General features: G+C 36.5%; 1 protein-coding gene across 1 annotated transcript in view; it reads left to right on the forward strand.

Moving 5' to 3' along the window:
• LOC308341687 (uncharacterized protein C1orf141 homolog) overlaps positions 1 to 26,241 on the forward strand; it is a gene marked incomplete at both ends in the record, with an annotated part of 43,731 nt that extends 17,490 nt beyond the window's left edge. Inside the window, 5 exon segments of the mRNA XM_080801690.1 lie at positions 1,603 to 1,670; positions 7,741 to 7,846; positions 16,371 to 16,440; positions 17,692 to 17,881; positions 25,666 to 26,241. Coding sequence (XP_080657816.1) covers positions 1,603 to 1,670; positions 7,741 to 7,846; positions 16,371 to 16,440; positions 17,692 to 17,881; positions 25,666 to 26,241 — 1,010 coding nt within the window.
• Between the last annotated feature and the right edge of the window lie 249 nt (positions 26,242 to 26,490).

Below are 26,490 nucleotides of genomic sequence, written 5' to 3' on the forward strand. Positions count from 1 at the left end.
AATATCACTTAGGCGATGTTACCGATTACATGAAATTTAAAATTATTATCTAGTGAATTGAACCCTTCTTAATTATAAAGTAATTGTCTTATTATCCAATGTAACTGTAGCTACCCCAGCTTTCTTTTGGCTATGATTACATGGTATATCTTTTCCCATCATTTTAATACCCTCTTATAACATTGTAATCTAGATTTATCTCTTATAAATATCATACTATTAAATTTAATAATCTACTGTGGTCATCTTTGTCTTTGAAATGGAGCTCTTAGTCCACTTACACTTAATGTCATTGCTGATATCTTTGGATTTAATTTTGCCATCTTATTTTGTTCTTTATTTGCTCTTTTATTTCTATACTTTTCCCCTGTCTTCTCATGTTTTTCCTCTAGGATTGAATTTTTTAAGTTTCACTTTTCCATTTATTTATTTGGAAGTTCTATACTCTGTTTCTGTTCTTTTTTATTTTTTTTAATTCTATTATCTTTTTATTATGTCCAGTTAGCCAACATATAGTAAATAGTTACCCAATCTAGTCTTTTAAAATCTAGTGTTACCCTCATTCTGGACAAAAAAAAAAAAAAGGATCTTAGAACACTTCAGTTATTTTACTGACATCTGACTTTTTATGTTATTGTTAAAATACAGAGTTTTATCTAAATATTATGTAAATCAGACATGGGTGAGACTCAAGGTATGATTCCTCTTGATGCAAAATTCCTCTCTACCCGTAAACCTCTGGAACAAACAATATGTGTACTTGCAAAATGCAAAGCTCAGACGAGCACAGGATAGGCATTCTCATTCCGAAAGGGAGAAATAGGACAGAAAGAAGGGGTGATGGGTCCTAAGCAAGTCCGACACCAGTGCTTGGCACATAATAAGTGATCAATAAATAATTGTTGATTGAATGAATGCCAGATACTATTAAGTTTGTTACATCTATTATCTCCTTTAATCCTGACAGCACTCCTTTAAGGTAAGTGCCATTATTTCCCCTTAACAAATGAGAAAATAAGGCTCACCAAAGTTAAATAACTCAATCCAAGGCTACAGGACTTACAGACAAAAATGTAGGGTGTGGTCCCAGGCTATCTAAATCCAATGTCTGTACCTGTCTGTATGTAACCCGTCTGTATGCTTGACTAAATCCATTAGAGGATAATCCAGGTTAATACATAATTAGAGCTTAAGGGGAGGATTCAGTTTGAGGGGAATATTTCTCTCTTCAAAGGAATAATGAGTGAAAAGATTCCTTTAATTATTGTGATTCCATTTTATTTAGAAGTCCATTTTTTCCCCTGAAGATAGCATTTTGTCATGTGTTCTGAGGTCATAGTTCTGACCTCCCATAGTTTCTAATAAATAGCCAGAAGTAAATAATCAAAAGATGTATTCTGTTAATAGAAGCTCACTTTTAAGGGAAAATAGAATATATTTAGCTCTGAAAATATAAATGTAAAGCAACACAAGCACCTAAGTTTATCAAATTACATTACTAAAAAGTTTACTAGAAATAGAGAAAATAGTTTATTGATAGTTAGAAGTAGTCAAATAGTATGGAAATATCATTTGTATTTGTATTTGTATTTGTTTCTTTAGGGCCTGTGAAAGAAGATCTGAAATCAAGATCATTTAGACCTTTCCTTTATCTTAAGGATACAGCTGAGGTAGGTTTAATTCGTCCACTTAACAATTACTTGGTAGAAATTCAGATTAGCAAGGGAGTTGAGGGAAATTGGAAGGGGAGGTGAACCATGAGAGACTATGGACTCTGAAAAACAACTTGAGGGTTTTGAAGGGGTGGGGGGTTGGGAGGTTGGGGGAGCCAGGTGGTGGGTATTAAGGAGGGCATGTATTGCATGGACCACTGGGTGTGGTGCAAAAACAATGAATACTGTTACGCTGAAAAGAAATTAAAAAAAAAATTCAGATTAGCGCTGACAATTTTATGTATACTTCTGTAAGTCCCAAATTCAAATGTATTTTAGGATTAAAAATATAAAGTTTAAAGCGATTTCATCTTTGATATTACTATAACTTTATGTACAGAGATAATACAGAAAATAATATATTATTTGCTTGACAGTCCATATAGCAGAAATTATTTATCAAATATGATAAGAAATAACAGTTATCATAAAGTCAGTTAAAACAGGACATCATAAAAAACTCTACAAGCATAATTAAATATTTAATTTTAATTTAAAATATGAAAATACAAATCCATTTGTAATCTTTTCATGTATAGCTAAGATTTTTTTTTTTTGAGCATGCTATGGTTATTTAAATTATATAATGACAGTAACAATTAACCATAAACAGGCTTGGGACCAACAATGTTGACTCTTTTTTTAATGAAGTATAATTGAAGTATTGAACAGTAATACACAATGTGATTTGACAACAGTATTGACTCTTGATAACCATTTGAGCAGAGGTTCAAGGGCATCTTGAAAAGTAGTTGACTAGCCTTGAGCACTGAGCATGCCTTGGATATTATTCATTAAGTTTTATCTAGGATACTAGAAAGAGAAGTTAACTAGAGAATCAGCAAGGAAAGTGATTTAAAAGAGTTCCTTAGGTATTAATTAATTTATTATTAACCCTGATTATTGCTAACATGGAGGATGAAACATGAAGACATATATACTTTGGACCATAATTAATGACATTATAATTTTTGTTGCATATTGCCACCTTTTATAATTTTTAAGAAGATTTACAGCATCCATTGTCTGGACTATTTTATCCTCAACTACATGTTTTATTTAGGTTCACATTTAAAAAAAAAATCTTCCGGGGCGCCTGGGTGGCTCAGTGGGTTAAAGCCTCTGCCTTCGGTTCAGGTCATGATCCCAGGGTCCTGGGATCGAGCCCTGCATCGGGCTCTCTGCTCAGCTGGGAACCTGCTTCCCTTCCTCTCTCTCTGCCTGCCTCTCTGCCTACTTGTGATCTCTGTCGAATAAATAAATAAAATCTTTAAAAAAAAATCTTTCAAGAAATATATATTGTAACATAAGTTTACTCATAATAATAAATTTATTACCATCTTTTAGAAAAATGAAACATTTTAATTTTTAAAAATTAAATTGAAATATTCATATGAATATTAAAAATTAAATAATACAGAAAAGCTAATAAGAACACAAAGCACTTCCATCCTGTACTTTTTGTTCTAATTTTCCCTTTTTAAAGGTAACGACGTTTAACTTTTAGGGGGTTTTTAATTTCTCTTATGATTAACTCCATAATTTTAAAGAATGAGCTTCTACTACTATTTTTTTATTTATCTACTTTAAATGTTATCTACTGAATAATCAGTAAAACATATTTGAATTAGCTTATTTACACTGCTCTACACTTCACTTCTCCCCATTATTTCTTCTGAATTTTTGATAGTTACTTTTTTGCTTTCTCTATTGTTAACTTTTGCACCTATAAAATATCTAAATATTTTTTCTTTTGTTTCAACTTTAGTCATTAACTCCTGACTCCCCTTTACATAAGATGAAGACTTTAGCAGTCCTATTCTTTTCTCCCACTCTCCTCCACACCTTCTTCCCCAAGTCAAGAATATCTTTACTTTTACATTATTGAAGTCAATGATTATATCAACTTACAACTTTGATGAAGCCCTCATGTTTTGTCTATAGGTTAATTCTAAAACTCAAAACTATAAAAAATATCTATGTTACTGTGACATTGTAAATAATCATTCATTGTAGAACAAAGTAGTGTGCTAGGATTACTGTTCTTCTCAATGGGTAAAATGTAAAAACAAAGGCTCCCTTTGCTTATTCTCCATCAGTTACTCAAAAAGCAATGCTGTATGTTAGTTTGCCTCACATTGAGAATTTGACTGTCCTGTACACTTTTGTATTTTTTCCTGAACATCCTAGTTGGCTTTCTTTTTTTCTTGTGGAGAATAATGATAGCAAACATCCATATAGTACTTATAGTACTTCTATAGTATATAAATGCATATATATGTGTATATATATGTATGTGTGTATATGTGTGTGTGTGTGTATAATTTACATCTCCAGCAACTCAATGAAGTAAGTACTATTTTTATTCCTGTTTTATAGATGAGAAAGAAAGAGGCACAAAGAAGATAAGTCATTTGGCTGAGATCAAATTATAAAGAACAGAGCTAGGAAGAACCTAACAGTCTGATACATGCTCTTTACCTCTAAGATATGCAGCCTCTGAAAAAGAAATATGTAACTTTCTCATTATATGTGGATACAGTCAAGCTTCCTTATTTGTTCTCTCTATTGAGTAGAATCCATTCCAATCTTTTGGAGGAATTGTTTGTTGGAGCTCAGTGACTTTTCGTTCTAAATTTGATCCATTATTCTTAAGCCTGCTCTGGAGTTGTCACTGGGTCATTCCATTCCTGGTTTAGTTGCCAGAGTCTAGTACTCCATGTCTTATTCCTTCTTGGATTTCATCTTTATTTTCCTAGAATATGTCTTCAAGAAACTTCCCTAGAAATGTCATTTACTTATTTTTCCCGTGTATATGAATGATAGTTTAGCTGAGTAGAATTATATGTTTAAAATCATTTTTTCCCCTAAACTTTGATGACATTGCTCCACTGTCCTATGTCATTCAATGGTGCTAATGAAAAGTTTTCAGTCTTTTGTAAGTCATCTTACGTTTTTTCTGTAATCTTCTAGAATCTTCTCTTTATTAATGTTGTTTTGAAATGTTTTGAGGATATGTCTGAGTGTGGTAATTTTACTTCAATTCATTCTGTTCAGTGTTTAATAAACTCCACCGTAAATTCCAATGTCTTTCTCTAGGTCTCAAAAATGTCTTTCTGTCATTTCTTTTCCAGTTTCCTTTCCACTATTTTCTCTGTTCTCTAACAGTCGGATAATAGATTTCTTTGACTGATCCTCTATATTGTTATTCTCTATTTTTTTTCTTGTCTCTGAAAATTTGCCCTCTATTCTGATCTTTTTACTTCATTTTGGCTCAGTAATGACGTTTTAAATTTCTTTCTTGTTCTTAGTTGTTGTTTTTTTCTTTTCATAGTCTCCCATTGTATTTGTTCTCAACGTTTTCTGAGGATATTAGAGTTCATTTTCTTAAGTTATTTTCTGTTTCTTGAATTATCATCTCTTTTCTGGTGTTAGTGTTCCTTTTGTTTATCATGATAGGTACTTATGAAATTACTGATTTTTATTATATATAATAAATCTTCATTTATTCATATTTAAGACTGAAGATATGGGTTAATCTTTTTATGAAACTGCTATTAATTTTATAAATAAGTATTTCTTTAGAATTGAGAGCCAACTCTTCTGTGTATACACCAGAATTCTCAACCAGCTTTATTTTAACATAAAAGGGCAGAGAGCAGGTAGTTTGACTGGTAGTCTGTATTTCAGATGCTAAAATGAAGAGAATTTCACCCTGGGAACCAAACTCATATTAGCAGTTAGTTTAGTAGCAGAAGAGCACTTATTTTATCCTGGGATTAATTAAATACAATTTCCTATAACTTTGTATGTGGGCTAGGGTGAGTGGGAAATGGGGGAAGTGACAACTGGTTCAGAAATTCCTTAGAATTTCAGTTAACCTGCCTCTTTACGACTTTTATTTTCATTCTCACCCTACTTATCTGCCAATTCTAAGCCTGGAGTTTCATCGGAAAACAATTTTAATAGCTACAAGATTTAAATACAATTGATAAATTCAATAACCATCATTGATAAGACTACAGAAAATACTTGCTTAATATGATAAAGAATATAAACATAATTTAAAAAATCATACTTATAAGGCGCCTGGGTGGCTCAGTGGGTTAAAGCCTCTGCCTTCATCTCAGGTCATGATCCCAGAGTCCTGTGATCAAGCCCTACATCAGGCTCTCTGCTCAGCGGGGACCCTGCTTCCCTTCCTCTCTCTCTGCCTGCCTCTCTGCCTACTTGTGATCTCTGTCTGTCGAATAAATAAATAAATAAATAACCTTAAAAAAATCATACCTATATAAAACCAATAACCAATTTCATAATTAATGATAATACATTAGCCTATGGCATGGCAAGAGTGACACTTGTCACCATTATTATTTACAAATAATATTGTATTGTTTCAATGCAAGTACTGAGCAATGCAACTGGAAAAGATAATGGAAGTAGTAAAAGCTCTGGAGAATTCTGAGGCAGTATGGCTGAGTAAGTCCCTATTGCACCATCCTATCTCAGACAATGACTATAAACTCTAGACAAGATACTCACAAGACACACACACGGGTACACGCACACGCGTGTGCACGCACAAGTCACCTGAAGACCCTAAAGAGGAAACAAAAGAAGGTGACAAAGAAAAAGCATAGCAACTTGTAATAACTGACTTGCCTGGAGCAAAGTTGCTATTTTTATGGCTTTTAGCTTAAAGGGTGGATGAAATTAGCACTGCATGGGACATCTAAAACTCCAATAGAAAACTTATGTAATTTTCTGGCCAGAAGAACTAGAGAGCAATGTTCAGGGCAACTGAAACTTTTACTCAGCCATCAGAAAGGATGAATACCCAACTTTTGCATCAAGATGGATGGGACTGGAGGAGATTATGCTCAGTGAAATAAGTCAAGCAGAGAAAGTCAATTACCATATGGTTTCATGTACTTGTGGAACATAAGAAATGACATGGAGGACTTTAGGAGAAGCAAAGGAAAAGTGAATTGGGGGAAATTGGAGGGGGAGACGAACTGTGAGAAACTGTGGACTCTGAGAAGCAAACTGAGGGTTTTAGAGCAGAGGGTCATGGGGGGATGGGTGAGTCTGGCGATGGGTATTAAGGAGGGCACATATTGCATGGAGCACTGGGTATTATACATAACAATGAAACTTGGACTACTGCATCAAAAACTAATATGTATTTTATGGTGACTTACACAATATAAAAAACAAAAATAAAAAAATAAGAAAGCAAGGGTTAAAAAAAAAAAAAAGTGAAGGGGGACTAATAGAAGAGAGCCAAAGATGGTAGGCAGCCCCTATCCAAGTCTCTCACTGACCCCTGAACCATGCATGTTTAGGGAGATTGCAAGCAACCCAGCTAAGGATATAACAACTGAACTGAAATTTGAGCTGCTCCTCCAAAGACAGAGGGCAATTTGAACCTGACCAAGTTAATTTTAAGATAAAAACATCAATAATCTTTGTAGGGATAGAATAGATCACCAAAGTCTCCATCTATATTAGAGCCATCTGAGACACTAACCTAGGAAAGGCTAGATCACTTTTTCCTGTTTTCCCTTTTTACTCAGAAGTGTTCTGCTGCATCTACTCTATGTATGAGTAAAGTGTCTGTTTAAACTAAGAAGGCTTTTTGGCTCAGTATTTGAACTTCACACTTTCCTTTTATTTGGAGAAATAAATTTTGTATGTGGATATAATGGAGACAAAGAAAATAAAAGTTGACAAAAAGAGTGAACATAGTCCAATTTTTTAATTTCTGTCGATTTGTTTCCTCCTCTATCAAGAGTTTTTAACATTCATATCATAGGGGTATTTTTGAGGATTAAGTGAACGTTATATTTGGAAGTATTTAAAGAACCAGACAACTGTTAGTTTTCATAATTAGATATGCCAAATGTAAATAATCAAATTTAAATTATTTATCAATATACCTGGAAAGGAATAATTTCTAAGGTAGTTTTCTATTTTCCCTGATGTTTAGGTGAAGAATGCTAACCCTTTGTGTGACTTATATTCACAGAATACACAACCATGTAGAAGAACACTGGGTCCTACAATCATTTCTCCTGTACCCAGGATTCAATCCAACGTTTATAAGAAGGAAAAAGACTCTACTTTATTTGCAGGTATATATTTTGCATTTTTATATGGAAATAGCTGAAAATTAACTGCATCTAACTTTAAGATATAAGTATTAAGAAAATTTTTAACCAAAGAATATCAGTATCTGATCATATCACCACTTTATTTCTCTACTTAATAACATCTGAATGATCTCTACTACAAAAATGGTAAAATCGAGATTCCTTAGCATGGTATATAAGATTTTTCCAGACTTCTATTCTGTCTCTTTATCCTTACTGATTCTAGTCATGATCTGTTCCGAATCCTGTGTAATTTGATCCATTCTATTCTCTATGCTCTCTATTCTCTATGCTCATATTTCTCCACCTGATAGATTCTTTTTTAAAAAATTTTAATTTAATTTATTTAATTTTACGATTTTTTATTAACATATAATGTATTATTAGCCCTGGGGGTACAGGTCTGTGAATCGCCAGGTTTACACACTCCACAGCACTCGCCATAGCACATACCTTCCCCAATGTACATAACCCCACCACCCTCTCCCTACTCCCCTCCCCCACCAACCCTCAGTTTGTTTTGTAAGATTAAGAGTCTCTTATGGTTTGTCTCCCTCCCGATCCCATCTTATTTCATTTATACTTTTCCTACCTCCCAAACCCCCCACGTTGCCTCTCGACTTCCTCATATCAGGGAGATCATATCATAATTGTCTTTCTCTGATTGACTTATTTCACTAAGCTTAATACCCTCTAGTTCCATCCATGTTGTTGCAAATGGCAAGATTTCATTTCTTTTGATGGACGCATAGTATTCCATTGTATATATATACCACCTCTTCTTTATCCATTCATCTGTTGATGGACATCTAGGTTCTTTCCATAGTTTGGCTATCGTGGACATTGCTGCTATAAACATTCGGGTGCACATGCCCCTTCGGATCACTACATTTGTATCTTTAGGGTAAATACCCAGTAGTGCAATTGCTGGGTTGTAGGGTAGCTCTATTTTCAACTTTTTGAGGAACCTTCATGCTGTTTTCCAGAGTTGTTGCTCCGGCTTGCATTCCCACCAACAGTGTAGGAGGGTTCCCCTTTCTCCTCATCCTTGCCAGAATCTGTCATTTCCTGACTTGTTAATTTTAGCCATTCTGACTGGTGTGAGGTGGTATCTCATTGTGGTTTTGATTTGTATTTCCCTGATGCTGAGTGATGTGGAGCACTTTTTCATGTGTCTGTTGGCCATCTGGATGTCTTCTTTGCAGAAATGTCTGTTTGTGTCCTCTGCCCATTTCATGATTGGATTATTTGTTCTTTGGGTGTTGAGTTTGATAAGTTCTTTATAGATTTTGGATACTAGCCCTTTATCTATATGTTGTTTGCAAATATCTTTTCCCATTCTGTCAGTTGTCTTTTGTTTTTGTTAACTGTTTCCTTTGCTGTGCAAAAGCTTGTGATCTTGATGAAGTCCCAATAGTTCATTTTTGCCCTTGCTTCCCTTGCCTTTGGTGATGTTCCTAGGAAGAAGTTGCTGCAGCTTAGGTCAAAGAGGTTACTGCCTGTGTTCTCCTCAAGGATTTTGATGGATTCCTTTCTCACATTGAGGTCCTTCATCCATTTGGAGTCTATTTTTGTGTGTGGTGTAAGGAAATTGTCCAGTTTCATTCTTCTGCGTGTGGCTGTCCAATTTTCCCACACCATTTGTTGAAGAGACTGTCTTTTTTCCATTGGACATTCTTTCCTGCTTTGTCAAAGATTAGTTGACCATAGAGTTGAGGATCTATTTCTGGGCTCTCTATTCTGTTCCATTGATCTATGTGTCTGTTTTTGTGCCAGTCCCATACTGTCTTGATGATGACAGCTTTGTAATAGAGCTTGAAGTCTGGAATTGTGATGCCACCAACTTTGGCTTTCTTTTTCAATATTCCTCTGGCTATTTGAGGTCTTTTCTGGTTCCATATAAATTTTAGGATTATTTGTTCAATTTCTTTGAAAAAAATGGATGATATTTTGATAGGGATTTCATTAAATGTGTAGATTGCTTTAGGTAGCATAGACCTTTTCACAATATTTGTTCTTCCAATCCATGAGCATGGAACGTTTTTCCATTTCTTTGTGTCTTCCTCAATTTCTTTCATGAGTACTTTATAGTTTTCTGAGTATAGATTCTTTGCCTCTTTGGCTAGGTTTATTCCTAGGTATCTTATGGTTTTGGGTGCAATTGTAAATGGGATTGACTCCTTAATTTCTCTTTCTTCTGTCCTGTTGTTGGTGTAAAGAAATGCAACTGATTTCTGTGCATTGATTTTATATCCTGACACTTTACTGAATTCCTGCACAAGTTCTAGCAGATTTGGAGTGGAGTCTTTTGGGTTTCCACATATAGTATCATATCATCTGCAAAGAGTGATAGTTTGACTTCTTCTTTGCCGATTTGGATGCCTTTAATTTCTTTTGTTGTCTGATTGCTGAGGCTAGGACTTTGTTGAACAGCAGTAGTGATAATGGACATCCGTGCTGTGTTCCTGACCTTAGCGGAAAAGCTCTGTTTTTCTCCATTGAGAATGATATTTGCATCCACCTGATAGATTCTTATTCATCTTAATATTTGGGACACTTACAGCTGTAATTAAAAGAAATTCTGACTATATATGGCTCAAACAACAAAGATATTTATTTATTTATTGTTTTAAAGATTTTATTTATTTATTTGACAGAGAAAGAGGGAGAGAGAGAACAAGCAGAGGGCATGGGAGAGGGAGAAGGAGACCCCCGCTGAGCAGGGAGTCTGATGTGGGACTGGATCCTAGGACCCTGTGATCATGACTTGAGCCAAAGGCAAACACCTGAGCCACCCAGGCGCCCCGAAGATATTTATAATCTCAAGTAATAAGCAGTCTATCGGTAAGGCAGCTCCAGGCCTGGTTAAGTCAGGGGCTTGATGAGATATATCCAGTCCTTCCATCTTTCCTCAAGTTTCTTAAAACGTAGCCTGTCCTCCTAGCCCTACTGTACGGTATGGTGCTTACTATTCAAGATAACGTGTATAGGTAACAACATCCACTGAAAAAGAGAAAAGCTTTTTGGTCCCTTTGTAAAATGAGGAAAATGCTCCCCAAAGCACTCTAGCAGACCTCCCCAGGTGTCTCCTTGGCTAGAATAGCTTAATGCACCCATATCTAAACCAACAAATCATTATCAGCTTAGATAAGGTTTTCCAACCTTTAATGTGGTCCATATAAGATATATAATAATATATAGAGCCGTATATTAATAATAATAATATAATATATAAATATTATTTTATATAATAAATAATATATAATTTTCATATATTATATATAATACAAATAATATGATTCAGCTTCATGGTATCCTAATTGTCTTTTTCTCTGTTAGCTGGACTTAATTGTAGTACTTTAGTGTTTTGCGGAGCTATGACTAAGGACACACATAATACATTGTATTCTATTCTATTTAATTTTTTAAAATATTGGCCAAAAGGTGCTAAATTAATTTCGTATCTAAACTGATAGATTATAGCTCACATTTTGAAAAGCACAGGCGGAAATCATTTAAAGTTTCACTTCCTTGAGTTAGGAAGGAGCCCAGCCTCCAGTGAAAGACTTGGTTGTTTGGAGTAAGGTGAATAGAATCAGAGTTCTATTAGCATAAAAAGGGGAAAGGGGACTGTTGAGTAGGCAACCCTCTTTTTACCACATTATTCCCCTCTGCACTGTTTCCTAATAGCGGGCTGTTCTACTCATTCAGCAAAGCAAATTTCCCTTTATAAAATTTGTTGAGTCTCTCTACTGAAGAAGCATTATAGTTCTTTTACCAAAGTCCCAAATTAAGACATCTGGGAAATTTGGCAACATAAATTCAAATTTATCCTGACCAAAGTGAATAACAAAAAGAAGAAAAATTCATTAAATTGAAACTAAGACATTTTACCCTAAACTCAAAGAAAATCTGCTACATATGACAAAATGAAGTAGTTTGAAAGACGATTCCAGAAATTGATTCACAGTTCCATTTCCTAAAAGAAAGGAAGAGTATTTAAAAAGCCAGTAGAAGATATTCTGGAAATACTTCTATTAACCCCACCAGCACACATGCTCAAAGGAAAGGGGCTTGTTATTAATGATGGGTCACAGAAAGATGGAAAAACTTCCTCTTAGGTCTCCCTTTCCTTTTTGCAAGTAGTCTAAATTAGCAGTGTTTTGAGAGAAATGTAATGATCATACCTAGCCCTTTCTTTCTTTGGATTCCTAGTATTTCTTTGAATGTACTCAGTGAGAGAGAAAACCTCCTAACTTAGATGAGCAAGGTCTTGAAAGGAGGGTTGACAACAGAAGAGATAAGATACAATTTCCTAGGAATCATATTTGCAAGTATGAGTAATAGCCGCAAGGATAAATGTGTAAAGAAAAAACATATGACCCCATAAAACAGCCCAAGAGCTATGAGGCCTTTCTTTGACTAAATGCCTCCTCAAACTGAACTGCTTACTCCAAGACAGAGGTGAAGAACTCTAACCCATGTGGCACTTCACACATAGATGGACAGAGTACCCACCACCATCACCACCAAATCAGAGTCATGAAGGGGTTTCACAGAACATACAGTTCACAGAAACAAATTTCCCCATAATGGTTCAGGGCTCCAGCTCCCTTTCCAGCTTTCTTAGGCAGCTGAATGCCTGAACTCATAACATAAGGTAACACCAGGATTTGCCTATTAATTTCTAAGGTGAGAATTTAACAGTGTCCAGATAAACAGGGAGAGTGACCAAAGATTTCCCTCTATTATTTTTGGACTAGTATCAAGCCTGGTTTTAAGTGTCCTGATTCAAAAGTGAGTAGATGGAAAAACAAGAACATGGGATTTTTTAAATATCCTGTAGCAAATAAAGGAGATAATTTAAAAGATAGCTAATGGTCACATTCTGATGGAAATTGTACCCCATGAAACAGGATGAAATTTAGAGAATACTTGTTTTATATGCTCGAGAGATTAGAGAATGTGAGGATTCTGTGAAACAAGATTCAAAGATATAAAAGATAATTGCCAAAAATGAAATGGTGCTGTCAGAGCTAAAAATATTTTTAAGGTAATGCACAACTTAAATTATGTTATAATAGTGAAGAGTAGAATAAACACTGGAGTAAACCAAATCAAAGATCTGAAGGACAGGTTTAGGAAAATCACATAGAATGCAATGTGAAGGGACAGAACTATGACTGGATTAAAAAAGATAGTATATTGAGGGAATAAAACAGGTATCCAAACTTGAAATAACCAGTGTGTTTGAAAGAGAAAACAGAACAAAGGGAATAAGTTTGCTGAAAAAGAGCATAGGAAAACTATCTTGAAATAATGGAAATTCTCAATATCTTGATTTTGTTGATGCTTACATGACTGTATTTGTCAGAATTCATCAAAATATACATGTAAAATGCATGCATTTAATTGTATGTAAATTATACTTCCATGAGTTAGGTTAAAAAAGAAAGCAAGAGACTAATACTGCAAAAGTCTAAAACACCAAAAATAAAATAATCCAGGGGTGCCTGGGTGGCTCAGTCGGTTAAGTGTCCAACTCCTGGTTTTGCCTCAGATCATGATCTCAGGGTCATAGGATCCAGCCCTGCATAGGACTCTGCACTCAGCACAGACTCTGCTTGACGTTCTCTCTCTCTCCTTCTGCCAGTGCCCCACCTCCCTGCTTGCACTCTTGTGCGCTCTCTTTCTCTAAATAAAATCTTTTTTTTTTTAAGATTTTATTTATTTATTTGACAGAGATCACAAGTAGGCAGAGAGGCAGGCAGAGAGAGAGGAAGGGAAGCAGGCTCCCTGCTGAGCAGAGAGTCGGATGTGGGGCTCGATGCCAGGACCCTGGGATCATGACCTGAGCCAAAGGCAGAGGCTTTAACCCACTGAGCCACACAGGTGCCCCTCTAAATAAAATCTTTAAAAAATAATCTACTATATCTAAAATGATCTGAAGATTATTAAATAATAATCTAAAACAACCTGGGAAAAGACTTGTATAAATGCAATAAATATTAATGCTTCATTTAAAATACAAAATAGGGTTAGTTTTAAAGTCAATGATAATTAAACATATAACATAATTTATCAAATTCTGTGCTTCTGTCTGTGCATTCTTAGTGAATTCCTTTGTGTTTTCTTCCAGCTCATTAATTCTCACTTTTGCTATGTAATCTAGAGTTATATTATTTATTTTCAAGATTTCCAAGTTTTTTTTTATATTGAGTTTTTCTTCTTCAACCTGTTTTCATCTCCCAATATCTTGGTTTTTTATATGAATATTTTTTCATTCATATTTTTAAAATTCCTTAACTTACCACATTTTGTCAAATCTAAGATGTCAACAATTGACACTGTCGAACTATGACATGATACTAATATACACCTTAGAATTTTAAAGTTGTTTTTAGATTCTTCTATTTAATTTTATTGCTGAATTTATCTTCTACTTGTTAACTTTGTTGACTTTCTTAGCTTTATTATTTTCCATATGTTTTAAAACTTTAGAAGTTTCTCTCTTTGCTTCCAATCACTCACTTCACCTTACTCCTTCCTTTCAGAACTTTTGCAGTTGCTGCCACTCAGACTTCATGGCCCTCAGGCTGACCCAGATTTTAGAGTTGTGAATGGAGCTCCCCTGCCAGGGAAATATGGCAGATCCAGTTATCATGCGCTGAAGTGGTTTAACTTAGTTCCTGGTTACCGAGTTGGCCCTGGGAAGAAGTGATTTTTCACAAGCCAGGGAACCTCAACCCAGCCCCTTATTTCTATCAGTGGACCTGTCTCTCCTACTTGCCTTTCCCATTTCTGTAAATGGTTTTAGCTGAGGCTAAAACCTAGGAATCATTCTTGATTTCTCTATTTTCCATATCCATCCATGAGTCAGTATAGTTGGATCAACCTCCAAAATATAACGTGAAGCTGGCCATTACCCAGATTGCCTCTGCTGCAATCCTTGTCTCATCCACCAACATGTCTCATCTAGACCACAGCAATAACCTTCTAACTGGTCACTCCATTGCTACTACTGCCATCCACATTCCTCCACACCTCCAAACTGTCCATCTCAGAGCAGGCAGAATGATGTTCCTAAAGCATAAATCAAACTTCTTTCTTATTCTGCTTAAAACCCTCTAAATGATCTCTGTTATAACCAGATTAATGTCCTAAGTTTTCTGTATGCCTTATGTGCCTCTATGTGATTTGGCCCCTGCTACCTGTCTCATCTCATCTTTCTCCATTCTTGCCCTCATTCACTACACTCCAGCAATATTGGCCTTTCAGTTCCTTCGCCATTCCCAACTGATTTCACGCTGCGATCTTAATGCTTGATGTTTCCTCTGCCTAGTAGTCTGTTTTCCCAAAGCTTCACCTGTTGCCTCTTTTCTCAGACTTGAACTCAAATATCCCCTCCTAAGAGAGGCCTCTATAGCCACCAGACATGAGGTGCCATGTTTATTTGTTTTCATAATACTTGCAATTGGTTGAAATTACTTTATGTATTTATTTGTTGGTTTATTTGCTTGTTTGTTGACTGTTTCCTTGTGTTGGAATAGGGCTTCTGTGGTAACCTGTTATACTGAAATATTGATCCTTCAGCCTTCAAGACTGCTGTGTTGGCCTTATGTCAGTCTGGCCACAAAGTGTACTCAAATGTTTATCCCAGTGTACTGTATAAAGAATATTAATTAAAATGTTTGCCATGGGGGCACCTGGGTGGCTCAGACAGTTAAGCATCTGACTTCAGCTCAGGTCATGATCTTGAGGTCCTGGGATTGAGTCTCATATCAAGTAGGGCTCCCTGCTCAGTAGGGAGTCTGCTTCTCCCTCTTTATCCCTCTCCTTTTCCCGCCTCTGCACATACACTCTCTCTCCCTCTCAAATAAATAAATAATATATTTAAATAAAAATAAAAAAATAAAATGTTTGCCATGATGTGGAAAATGTTGGGAAACACTGAACTAGAATATAAACTACTCGAGGACAAGAGAAAAGTTGAATTTACTGCTAATAGCATATGTGTCTGGGAACATTTCTAAGAAACTAGAGAAATGCTAGAGTATCCGCTAAGCATATTTGGAAGAGTTCAACCCTGGATATTTCCTTCATGCCAGATGGCAAGATCTGCTTGACCTCTGCTAATTAACCTCCCTCTTTACCAATAGTGTTTAACCATCTGAGGCTTCCTACTGGCTAATAATGACTTTGCATCTTGGAAAGATTTAAAAATTTGGGAATGTCTTTCTTTCACAAAAATCTCCTAGGCCAGTTTTATGTTTGATATGTCTAAGCCAAACATTAGATCCTTGACCTCAGTCTTTTTCAGTTCTGTCTGGTTCACTTAAGTTCTTACTTAAAAAAAAAAAAAGTTCTTACTGAGTAGCTACTGCAGATCAAACCCTATACCAGGTCCTTTCCAATATTATTTTACATTATAAAGTATTTTATACAAGATATTTTCTAAATACCATGATATGTGTGTGTCTTTTATGAAAATCTTTTATAATTTCAGCTCAAACTGAAAAAAACCCTGGGGAATCATTTGATCTGGCTGGTCACTCAGAAGATTATGTCAGTAAAAGGTAATTTATTTTAACATTTTTATATTTTATTGTGTTCAATGATGTTTCTTATAGGAAGAGTTCTGCCTTTTCTTTTTTAGTAGACCAGAATGCATTTATTCAGGCACATTATTAAGATTTAGGCCTACACTACAAGCCAGTGACTGGTCTAAGAGTGCTCTACTAGTCAGCAGCACATTTATACCTTGAACTCACACTCTATCCATTTCAAGTTCACAGGCAAATGGAAAGAGGAACATGGAAAAATGAATGGAGAGAATACAACTGTGTTTTTCTAGTAGAGACAAGTTTAAATACACTACAATATGGACGTAAGAAAAGTAGCTTTGTAGCAATCTTGTATTAAGTACTGATCTTTCTCATTAGATCCTCAGAGTAAAATCTTGTTAACCTTGCATGTTTTACACTTCGGAGCAATAATGTACATCCTCTCTAAGTTTATCTCAGCCCTTCTGTTTCTTTCTAAGACGGTATCTGAGTATATGAACGAGATGTTCACTGGACTTTGTGACATTGAGGAAAAGGTACTTGAGTAAGTATCTTGGTTAATGCCCTTGTATTGCTGGTCTCATTTCTAGGTGTTCTGTGGCTGCTGACATCTGTGGTTCATGAATATATGGTCTGTTCTCTCTGAACTTGGATTGGGCCCACTCTCAACTCTCATTAGTGTGGTAGAACCCTCTAAGCCTCCCATCATGACCTTCGTCTTCCCCTAGACTATCCATACCTCACTCATGTCGGGCCTTTGACATAGGCTTCCTCACCCCTCAAATGGCAACCACCTTGGTAAGCCTAAACTCAGTGTCCATGTCCTATGTGAACCAAAGGAAATCTGTAGTGAAAACTCTATCCTCTTTCTGCCTATAACCATACCATACCATTGCATTCTGTTAACATAGCTGGGGCCACCCTATGTTGTCAGGAAGCTATCTTGCAAAGCACTTTTCCCCCAGAATCTCAACAAAGGATGTGGCAAATATCTCTCTACCTTTGTATAATACTCACTCTACACAATATACGTCCTCCACACTCAAAAGTCAAAGAAGCATATATATTACTGTATTGCTTCCACCCCTGCTTTTACTATTTCCCTCCTACAAGGCTGGAAGGAATTGTCTTATCATGTTGAAAGTGTATGGCTGAGGATTTGGGGTAAATGCTGGCAGTGACCCTGAGGGATCAGGGAGACAACAACTGACAAACTGAAATCAACCATATCATTATGTATGCTGAAATTGTGTTCATTTTCAGAAGAAAATCTGCCCCACAGATGGATGATTTTAGCACAGAAGAAAACAAAACCATCAAAAATCATCAATTAAGTGAATATTGTTCTATAAGAAAGAAAAGCTTGCTTCCCTTGTGCTTTGAGGATGAGTTGAAAAAGCCAAATGCCAAGATAATCAACATTAGTCCACCAAAGACAGTAACTTCTCATGTGGTAATAATATCTACTATTGTTCAGTAAATATGTGTATAATTACTACTTGTAGGAATCTTAAATTCTAGTGACTGGAATCTTTGATAAATCCTCTTTTCAGTTTCTCATTGCAAAGTAACAATACTTAGATTCTTAATACTCTTTTTAGAAGTGCCACCCCAAAAGTGGGAATTCCTTTGCATCAACTCTAAGTTTTGTGTTTTTCTTTATGAAGAAGGCTTTATCAATTTTTTTGATTATAAAAGAAATAAAAATGGTATTTTCAAAAGTGACTGCATTATATTTCACTTTTCTAACAGTCTATTTTAGCTATTTGAACCAGAAAATACATGCATTGAAGGATATTTGGTAGCTCACAGAATCTCTAGGAAGGCTGGAGACACAATCTGGCTTGAAAGCTATACAGTCAGGAGTCACCCAGCTGCAACCCCAGACTGCTCCACTGGGACCCATGTTTTTGTTATGGAATTAATGAGTTTGATTCTGGGCAGGAGATACTATTTCTAAGATATTTGCCACTCCTGCTCTTCAAAGCAGATGTATCTATTACCATTCTCACTAGAGTGGTTTTCACAATGGCCAACTTTTCCCAGTGCTTGCTTTCTCTGAACTGAAGACTATCTCAGGTGTATCTGATTGGCAGAGTCTAAGTCACATGCCTATGCCCTAAACTCAAGGGAAGCTAATAAAGCTAGTTTCTGCCTCTGTGTAAGAGTATGTAGATTTGTAATGTAGAAAATTTCCAGAGGCGTTGGGCAGACCAAAAAAATGACAAATCTCCACTACCGAGGTTAAATAGGTGACATTGACATCCCAGTGGATTGCAAAACTAGATCTTTCATCATCTTTTTAGTAATTATAGACAGCAATATATCTTTCTCACTAAGTATACTGATGTACAATTAGATGATCCTGGTTTCTTACTTCATTAATTATATTTCTAAAGGAAAGGTAATAATCATTGACTTAAAGTTTGCAAAGTAAACACTGGTAATAGGAATATTTGGCCAGCTTCTTTGGAGTTAATCTTTTTGCCCTATAATGGATATATGGGAAAGAGTTGCTATCACTGTGAAAAAATAGTCTATTTTTTTGGTTTTTTTTTAATAAACATATAATGTATTTTTATCCCCAGGGGTACAGGTCTGTGAATCGCCAGGTTTACACATTTCACAGCACTCATCATAGCACATACCCTCCCCAATGTCCATTTCCCCACCACCCTCTCCCGTCCCCCCTCCCCCCAGCAACCCTCAGTCTGTTTTTTGAGATTGAGTCTTTTATGGTTTGTCTCCCTTCCAATCCCATCTTTTCATTTTTTCTTTTCCTACCTCCCCCCAACCCCCCCGCATTGCATCTCCACTTCCTCATATCAAAGAGATCATATGATAGTTGTCTTTCACCGATTGACTTATTTCACTAAGCATAATACCCTCTAGTTCCATCCATGTCGTCGCAAATGGCAAGATTTCATTTCTTTTGATGGCTGCATAGTATTCCATTGTGTATATGTACCACCTCTTCTTTATCCATTCATCTGTTGATGGACATCAAGGTTCTTTGCATAGTTTGGCTATTGTGGATATTGCTGCTATAAACATTCGGGTGCACATGCCCCTTCGGAGCACCACGTTTGTATCTTTAGGATATATACCCAGTAGTGCAATTGCTGGGTCATAGGGTAGCTCTATTTTCAGTTTTTTGAGGAACCTCCACACTGTTTTCCAGAGTGGTTGCACCAGCTTGCATTCCCACCAACAGTGTAGGAGGGTTCCCCTTTCTCCGCATCCTCGCCAGCATCTGTCATTTCCTGGCTTGTTAATTTTAGCCATTCTGACTAGTGTGAGGTGGTATCTCATTGTGGTTTTGATTTGTATTTCCCTGATGCCGAGTGATGTGGAGCACTTTTTCATGTGTCTGTTGGCCATCTGGATGTCTTCTTTGCAGAAATGTCTGTTCGTGTCCTCTGCCCGTTTCTTGACTGGATTATTTGTTCTTTGGGTGTTGAGTTTGATAAGCTCTTTATAGATTTTGGATACTAGCCCTTTAACTGATATGTCGTTTGCAAATATCTTCTCCCATTCTGTCAGTTGTCTTTTGTTTTTGTTAACTGTTTCCTTTGCTGTGCAAAAGCTTTTGATCTTGATGAAATCCCAATAGTTCATTTTTGCCCTTGCTTCTGTTGCCTTTGGCAATGTTCCTAGGAAGAAGTTGCTGCGGTTGAGGTCAAAGAGGTTGCTGCCTGCGTTCTCCTCGAGGATTTTGATGGATTCCTTTCTCACATTGAGGTCCTTCATCCATTTTGAGTTTATTTTCGTGTGTGGTGTAAGGAAATGGTCCAATTTCATTTTTCTGCATGTGGCTGTCCAATTTTCCCAGCACCATTTGTTGAAGAGGCTGTCTTTTTTCCATTGGATATTCTTTCCTGCTTTGTCAAAGATTAGTTGACCATAGAGTTGAGGGTCTATTTCTGGACTCTCTATTCTGTTCCATTGATCTATATGTCTGTTTTTGTGCCAGTACCATACTGTCTTGATGATGACAGCTTTGTAATAGAGCTTGAGGTCTGGAATTGTGATGCCACTGACTTTGGCTTTCTTTTTCAATATTCCTCTGGCTATTTGAGGTCTTTTCTGGTTCCATATAAATTTTAGGATTATTTGTTCTATTTCTTTAAAAAAATGGATGGGATTTTGATAGGGATTTCATTAAATGTGTAGATTGCTTTAGGTAGAATAGACATTTTCACAATATTTGTTCTTCCAATCCATGAGCATGGAATATTTTTCCATTTCTTTGTGTCTTCCTCAATTTCTTTCATGAGTACTTTATAGTTTTTTGAGTATAGATTCTTTGCCTCTTTGGTTAGATTTATTCCTAGGTATCTTATGGTTTTGGGTGTGATTGTAAATGGGACTGACTCCTCAATTTCTCTTTCTTCTGTCTTGTTGTTAGTGTAAAGAAATGCGACTGATTTCTGTGCATTGACTTTATATCCTGACATTTTACTGAATTCCTGTATAAGTTCTAGCAGTTTTGGAGTGGAGCCTTTTGGGTTTTCCACATATAGTATCATATCATCTGCAAAGAGTGATAGTTTGACTTCTTCTTTGCCAATTTGGATGCCTTTAATTTCTTTTTGTTGTCTGATTGCTGAGGCTAGGACTTCTAGTACTATGTTGAACAGCAGTGGTGATAACGGACATCCCTGCCGTGTTCCTGACCTTAGCGGAAAAGCTTTCAGTTTTTCTCCATTGAGAATGATATTTGCGGTGGGTTTTTCATAGATGGCTTTGATAATATTGAGGTATGTGCCTTGTATCCCTACACTTTGAAGAGTTTTAATCAGGAAGGGATGCTGCACTTAGTCAAATGCTTTTTCGGCATCTATTGAGAGTATCATATGGTTCTTACTCTTTCTTTTATTAATGTATTTTATCACATTGATGGATTTGTGGATGTTGAACCAACCTTGCAGCCCTGGAATAAATCCCACTTGGTCGTGGTGAATAATCCTTTTAAAGTACTGTTGGATCCTATTGGCCAGTATTTTGGTGAGAATTTTCGCATCTGTGTTCATCAAGGATATTGGTCTGTAATTCTCTTTTTTGGTGGGATCCTTGTCTGGTTTTGGGATCAAGGTGATGCTGGCCTCATAGAATGCGTTTGGAAGTTTTCCTTCCATTTCTATTTTTTGGAACAGTTTCAGGAGAATAGGAATTAATTCTTCTTTAAATGTTTGGTAGAATTCCCCTGGGAAGCCGTCTGGTCTTGGACTTTTGTTTGTTTGGAGATTTTTGATGACTGTTTCAATCTCCTTACTGGTTATGGGTCTGTTCAGGTTATCTATTTCTTCCTGGTTCAGTTGTGGTAGTTTATATGTCTCTAGAAATGTATCCATTTCTTCCAGATTGTCAAATTTGTTGGCGTAGAGTTGCTCGTAGTATGTTCTTATAATTGTTTGTATTTCTTTGGTGTTGGTTGTGATCTCTCCTCTTTCATTCATGATTTTATTTATTTGGGTCCTTTCTCTTTTCTTTTTGATAAGTCTTGCCAGGGGTTTGTCAATCTTATTAATTCTTTCAAAGAACCAGCTCCTAGTTTCGTTGATTTGTTCTATTGTTTTTTTAGTTTCTATTGCATTGATTTCTGCTCTGATCTTTATGATTTCTCTTCTCCTGCTGGGTTTAGGCTTTCTTTGCTGTTCTCTCTCCAGCTCCTTTAGGTGTAGGGTTAGGTTGTGTGTTTGAGACCTTTCTTGTTTCTTGAGAAAGGCTTGCGCCGCTATATATTTTCCTCTCAGGACTGCCTTTGTTGTGTCCCACAGATTTTGAACCATTGTGTTTTCATTATCATTTGTTTCCATGAATTTTTTTCAATTCTTCTTTAATTTCCTGGTTGACCCATTCATTTTTTAGGAGGATGCTGTTTAGTCTCCATGTATTTGCATTCTTTCCAAATTTCCTCTTGTGATTGAGTTCGAGCTTCAGAGCATTGTGGTCTGAAAATATGCAGGGAATGATCTCAATCTTTTGGTACTGATTGAGACCTGATTTATGACCCAGGATGTGGTCTATTCTGGAGAATGTTCCATGTGCACTAGAGAAGAATGTATATTCTGTTGCTTTGGGATGGAATGTTCTGAATATATCTGTGATGTCCATCTGGTCCAGTGTGTCATTTAAGGCCTTTATTTCCTTGTTGATCTTTTGCTTAGATGATCTGTCCATTTCAGTGAGGGGAGTGTTAAAGTCCCCTGCTATTATTGTATTACTGTCGATGTATTTCTTTGATTTTGTTATTAATTGGTTTATATAGTTGGCTGCTCCCATGTTAGTGGCATAGATATTTAAGATTGTTAGGTCTTCTTGTTGGACAGACCCTTTGAGTATGATATAGTGTCCTTCCTCATCTCTTATTATAGTCTTTGGCTTAAAATCTAATTGATCTGATATAAGGATTGCCACCCCAGCTTTCTTCTGATGTCCATTAGCATGGTACATTGTTTTCCACCCCCTCACTTTAAATCTGGAGGTGTCTTCGGGTCTAAAATGAGTTTCTTGTAGGCAGTATATTGATGGGTTTTGTTTTTTTATCCATTCTGATACCCTTTGTCTTTTGATTGGGACATTTAGCCCATTAACATTCAGGGTAACTATTGAGAGATATGAATTTAGTGCCACTGTATTGCCTGTAAGGTGACTGTTACTGTATATTGTCTCTGTTTCTTTCTGATTTACTACTTTTAGGATCTCTCTTTGCTTAGAGGACCCCTTTCAATATTTCCTGTAGAGCTGGTTTGGTGTTTGCAAATTCTTTCAGCTTTTGTTTGTCCTGGAAGCTCTTTATCTCTCCTTCTATTTTCAATGATAGCCTAGCCGGATATAGTATTCTTGGCTGCATGTTTTTCTCGTTTAGTGCTCTGAATATATCATGCCAGTTCTTTCTGGCCTGCCAGGTCTCTGTGGATAGGTCCGCTGCCAATCTAATGTTTTTACCCTTGTATGTTACAGACTTCTTTTCCTGGGCTGCTTTCAGGATTTTCTCTTTGTCGCTAAGACTTGTAAATTTTACTATCAGGTGACGAGGTGTGGACCTATTTTTATTGATTTTGAGGGGCGTTCTTAGCATTTCCTGGATTTTGATGTTTGTTCCCTTTGCCATATTAGGGAAATGCTATCCAATAATTGTCTCCAATATACCTTCTGCTCCCCTCTCTCTTTCTTCTTCTTCTGGAATCCCAATTATTCTAATGTTGTGTCGTCTTATGGTGTCGCTTATCTCTCAAATTCTCTCCTCGTGGTTCAGTATTTGTTTTTCTCTCTCTTGCTCAGCTTCTTTATTCTCTGTCATTTGGTCTTCTATGTCACTAATTCTTTCTTCTGCCTCATTTATCCTAGCAGTGAGAGCTTCCATTTTTTATTGCACCTCATTAATAGCTTTTTTGATTTCAACTTGGTTAGATTTTAGTTCTTTTATTTCTCCAGAAAGGGCTTTTATCTCTCTGGAGAGGGTTTCTCTAATATCTTCTATGCCTTTTTTGAGCCCAGCTAGAACCTTGAGAATTGTCATTCTGAACTCTAGATCTGTCATGTTACCAGTGTCTGTATTGATTAGGTCTCCAGCCTTTGGTACGGCCTCTTGTTCTTTTTTTTGAGGTGAGTTTTTCCGCCTTGTCATTTTGTCCAGATAAGATTTGCTTTCTCCTGCTGTGGAATTCCGCTGTTCTTGGTGAGTGAAGTTGGTTTTGGCTGGGTATCTTGTTGATCTTCTGGGGGAGGGGCCTGTTGTAGTGATTCTCAAGTGTCTTTGCCTGAGGTGGAATTGCACCGCCCTTGCCAGGGTCCGGGATAAGTAATCCGATCGGGTTTGCTTTCAGGAGCTTTTGTTCCCTGAGCGCTTTCCGTAGAGTTCCGGAGGACGGGAATGAAGATGGTGGCCTCCCAATCTCTCGGCCCCGAGGAGCCGAGAGCTTGGGGTTCTGCTCCTCAGTGCTCCCTCAGAGAAAAGCGCCCAACCGCCCCGCCTCCCTGGCCTGTGGTCGTGCCTTGAGGAAAGCAGTCAATTGCTAGAACCTGGAGAAAAGTGCCTGGTCACTTCCGTCTCCGTGGCCTCTGGCCGCGCTCCGAGCCCACCCAGCCTGCAAGCGGCACAAGGTAACCCCGGGCTGAGAGCTCACTCCTCAGCTTTGTTGCTGTATCCGGCTTCCCCGCTCTAATACCTGCGAGCTCTGCGGCACTCAGACACCCCCAGTCCTTCTGTGACCCCGCGGGACCTGGGGTTATGCTGACCCCGCCTGGGTTTCCCCCCGGTTTAGCCTCTGGAGTGATGTCTGCCAGTGGAGCAGACTTTTAAAAGTCCCAATTTTGTGCTCCAATGCTCCCCCACTTGCTGGGAGCCGGCCCCTCCCACCGCGGTCTGTCTTCCTGTCACTTTGGATTCACTTCTCCGCAGGTCCTACCTTTCAGAAAGTGATTGATTTTCTGTTTCTAGAATTGTTGCTCTTCTTCTCTTCGATTTCCCATTGGATTTGTAGGTGTTCACAATGGTTAGATAAGCTATCTAGCTGATATCCTGCTACCCGATATCTTCTCAGCCTGCTACTTCTCCGCCATCTTGACTCCTCCCTCCAAAAGTCTATTTTTTTAAGTCAGCCTATTACTCTGGCTGTTTTATTCTACAAACATAGAGTGCTTTTCATGTGCTAAGTAAGGGTTGGAGTACAAGAATAAATATAATATTATAAAGCTACTTTTTATATTCTTGGAATTACTAGGATATCCAGACTTTGTAATTTTGGTTTATAATTAGTTATGTGCCTTAAGATCTTTGGCTTAATTCATTTTTTTGGTATGCTTCTTATTTCTGAACATGGGAACCTAAGAAATGCCAGAACAAAAAAATAAAAAAAAAAAAGAAAGAAAGAAAAGAAAAGAAATACCAGAATAATGTTCCATCCCACCAACTATCCTATTTTCCAATGACAACATCTCACACATCTAAGAAATGTATTGATTTGTTTATATCTCACTTTATTAAAAACAGATTGTAGGAGGCCAAAAGTTCATATTTTATCCCTAACATCTCAAGAGAATATTAAGAGAAGGAAGTATGTCACATACAAGTACATCTTTTTTGTGTTTTTCAATACCATTCTTGTTCATATTAAAAATATCTCTGTAATCATTTTTAGAATATTTTACCATTTTATTCTCATGTTTAAAAATATATATAGCCTTCTTGTCACACTAGCAAGACTAAGTACTCTTTTCTTTAATCCACAGGAACAAAATGACACAAATCCCATAATTTTCCATGAGACTGGATATGTACAAATGTTACTTTTGACAAAAAATAGGTTTCCTCTCCATCGTATGGAAAAGGAAAACATTTACCCATATAAGAGAGCAGATTTTGTTTTAGAAAGAAATTATGAAATCCTCAAATCTTTAATTAGTGATCAATTTATTATACCTTCCAAACCTAAAAGAATTATGCCTACAACATGGAAAAGAGATATACAAGCAATATCTTTTGAAGTGGGCCGTAGAGTTGTAGAGGGTAAACTAAGGAAGAAAACTAATAAGCAGACACTTGAAAACATATCCTGGAGTAAACTCTATAATTTCTCACAGACTTTTTCCAGCCTAACAAAAAAATGTGTTGGCTTCTTTGATAGAAGTGTTATTCAAGAAATGAGTGCTAGACATGGCAACTTTGAAAGAATGTTTTCTACAATAAAACCAAGGAGGAAATTCAGTGCCTCACCTGTCAAACATCGCTCAAAGCCTTTAAAAAATATACTCGAAGTCCATAAATTAAATGATGTAACACCAATGGATGATTTGTTAAACCAGTGAAATGAAAATTAGACACCTCAAAAAATATTGTATAGAGCAATATTTAAGTAACAAAAAGCAAATAACAAAGTTCCAAGATCATAGATGAAATTCTTACCAAAATAATGTTTGAACGGATGGTGTAAGAAAGCAAAACATTGACATTGGAACTACAGGCAACAGTCATCTGTTCAAGAAAAGCCAACATTTTTAGTAAATAAAAGGACAAAATTAGGAAATAATTATCAACAAGAGAAACTAGTTCATGAA

Source organism: Martes martes (assembly GCF_963455335.1).
Source record: "Martes martes genome assembly, chromosome: 4".
Lineage (NCBI taxonomy): Eukaryota > Metazoa > Chordata > Mammalia > Carnivora > Mustelidae > Martes > Martes martes.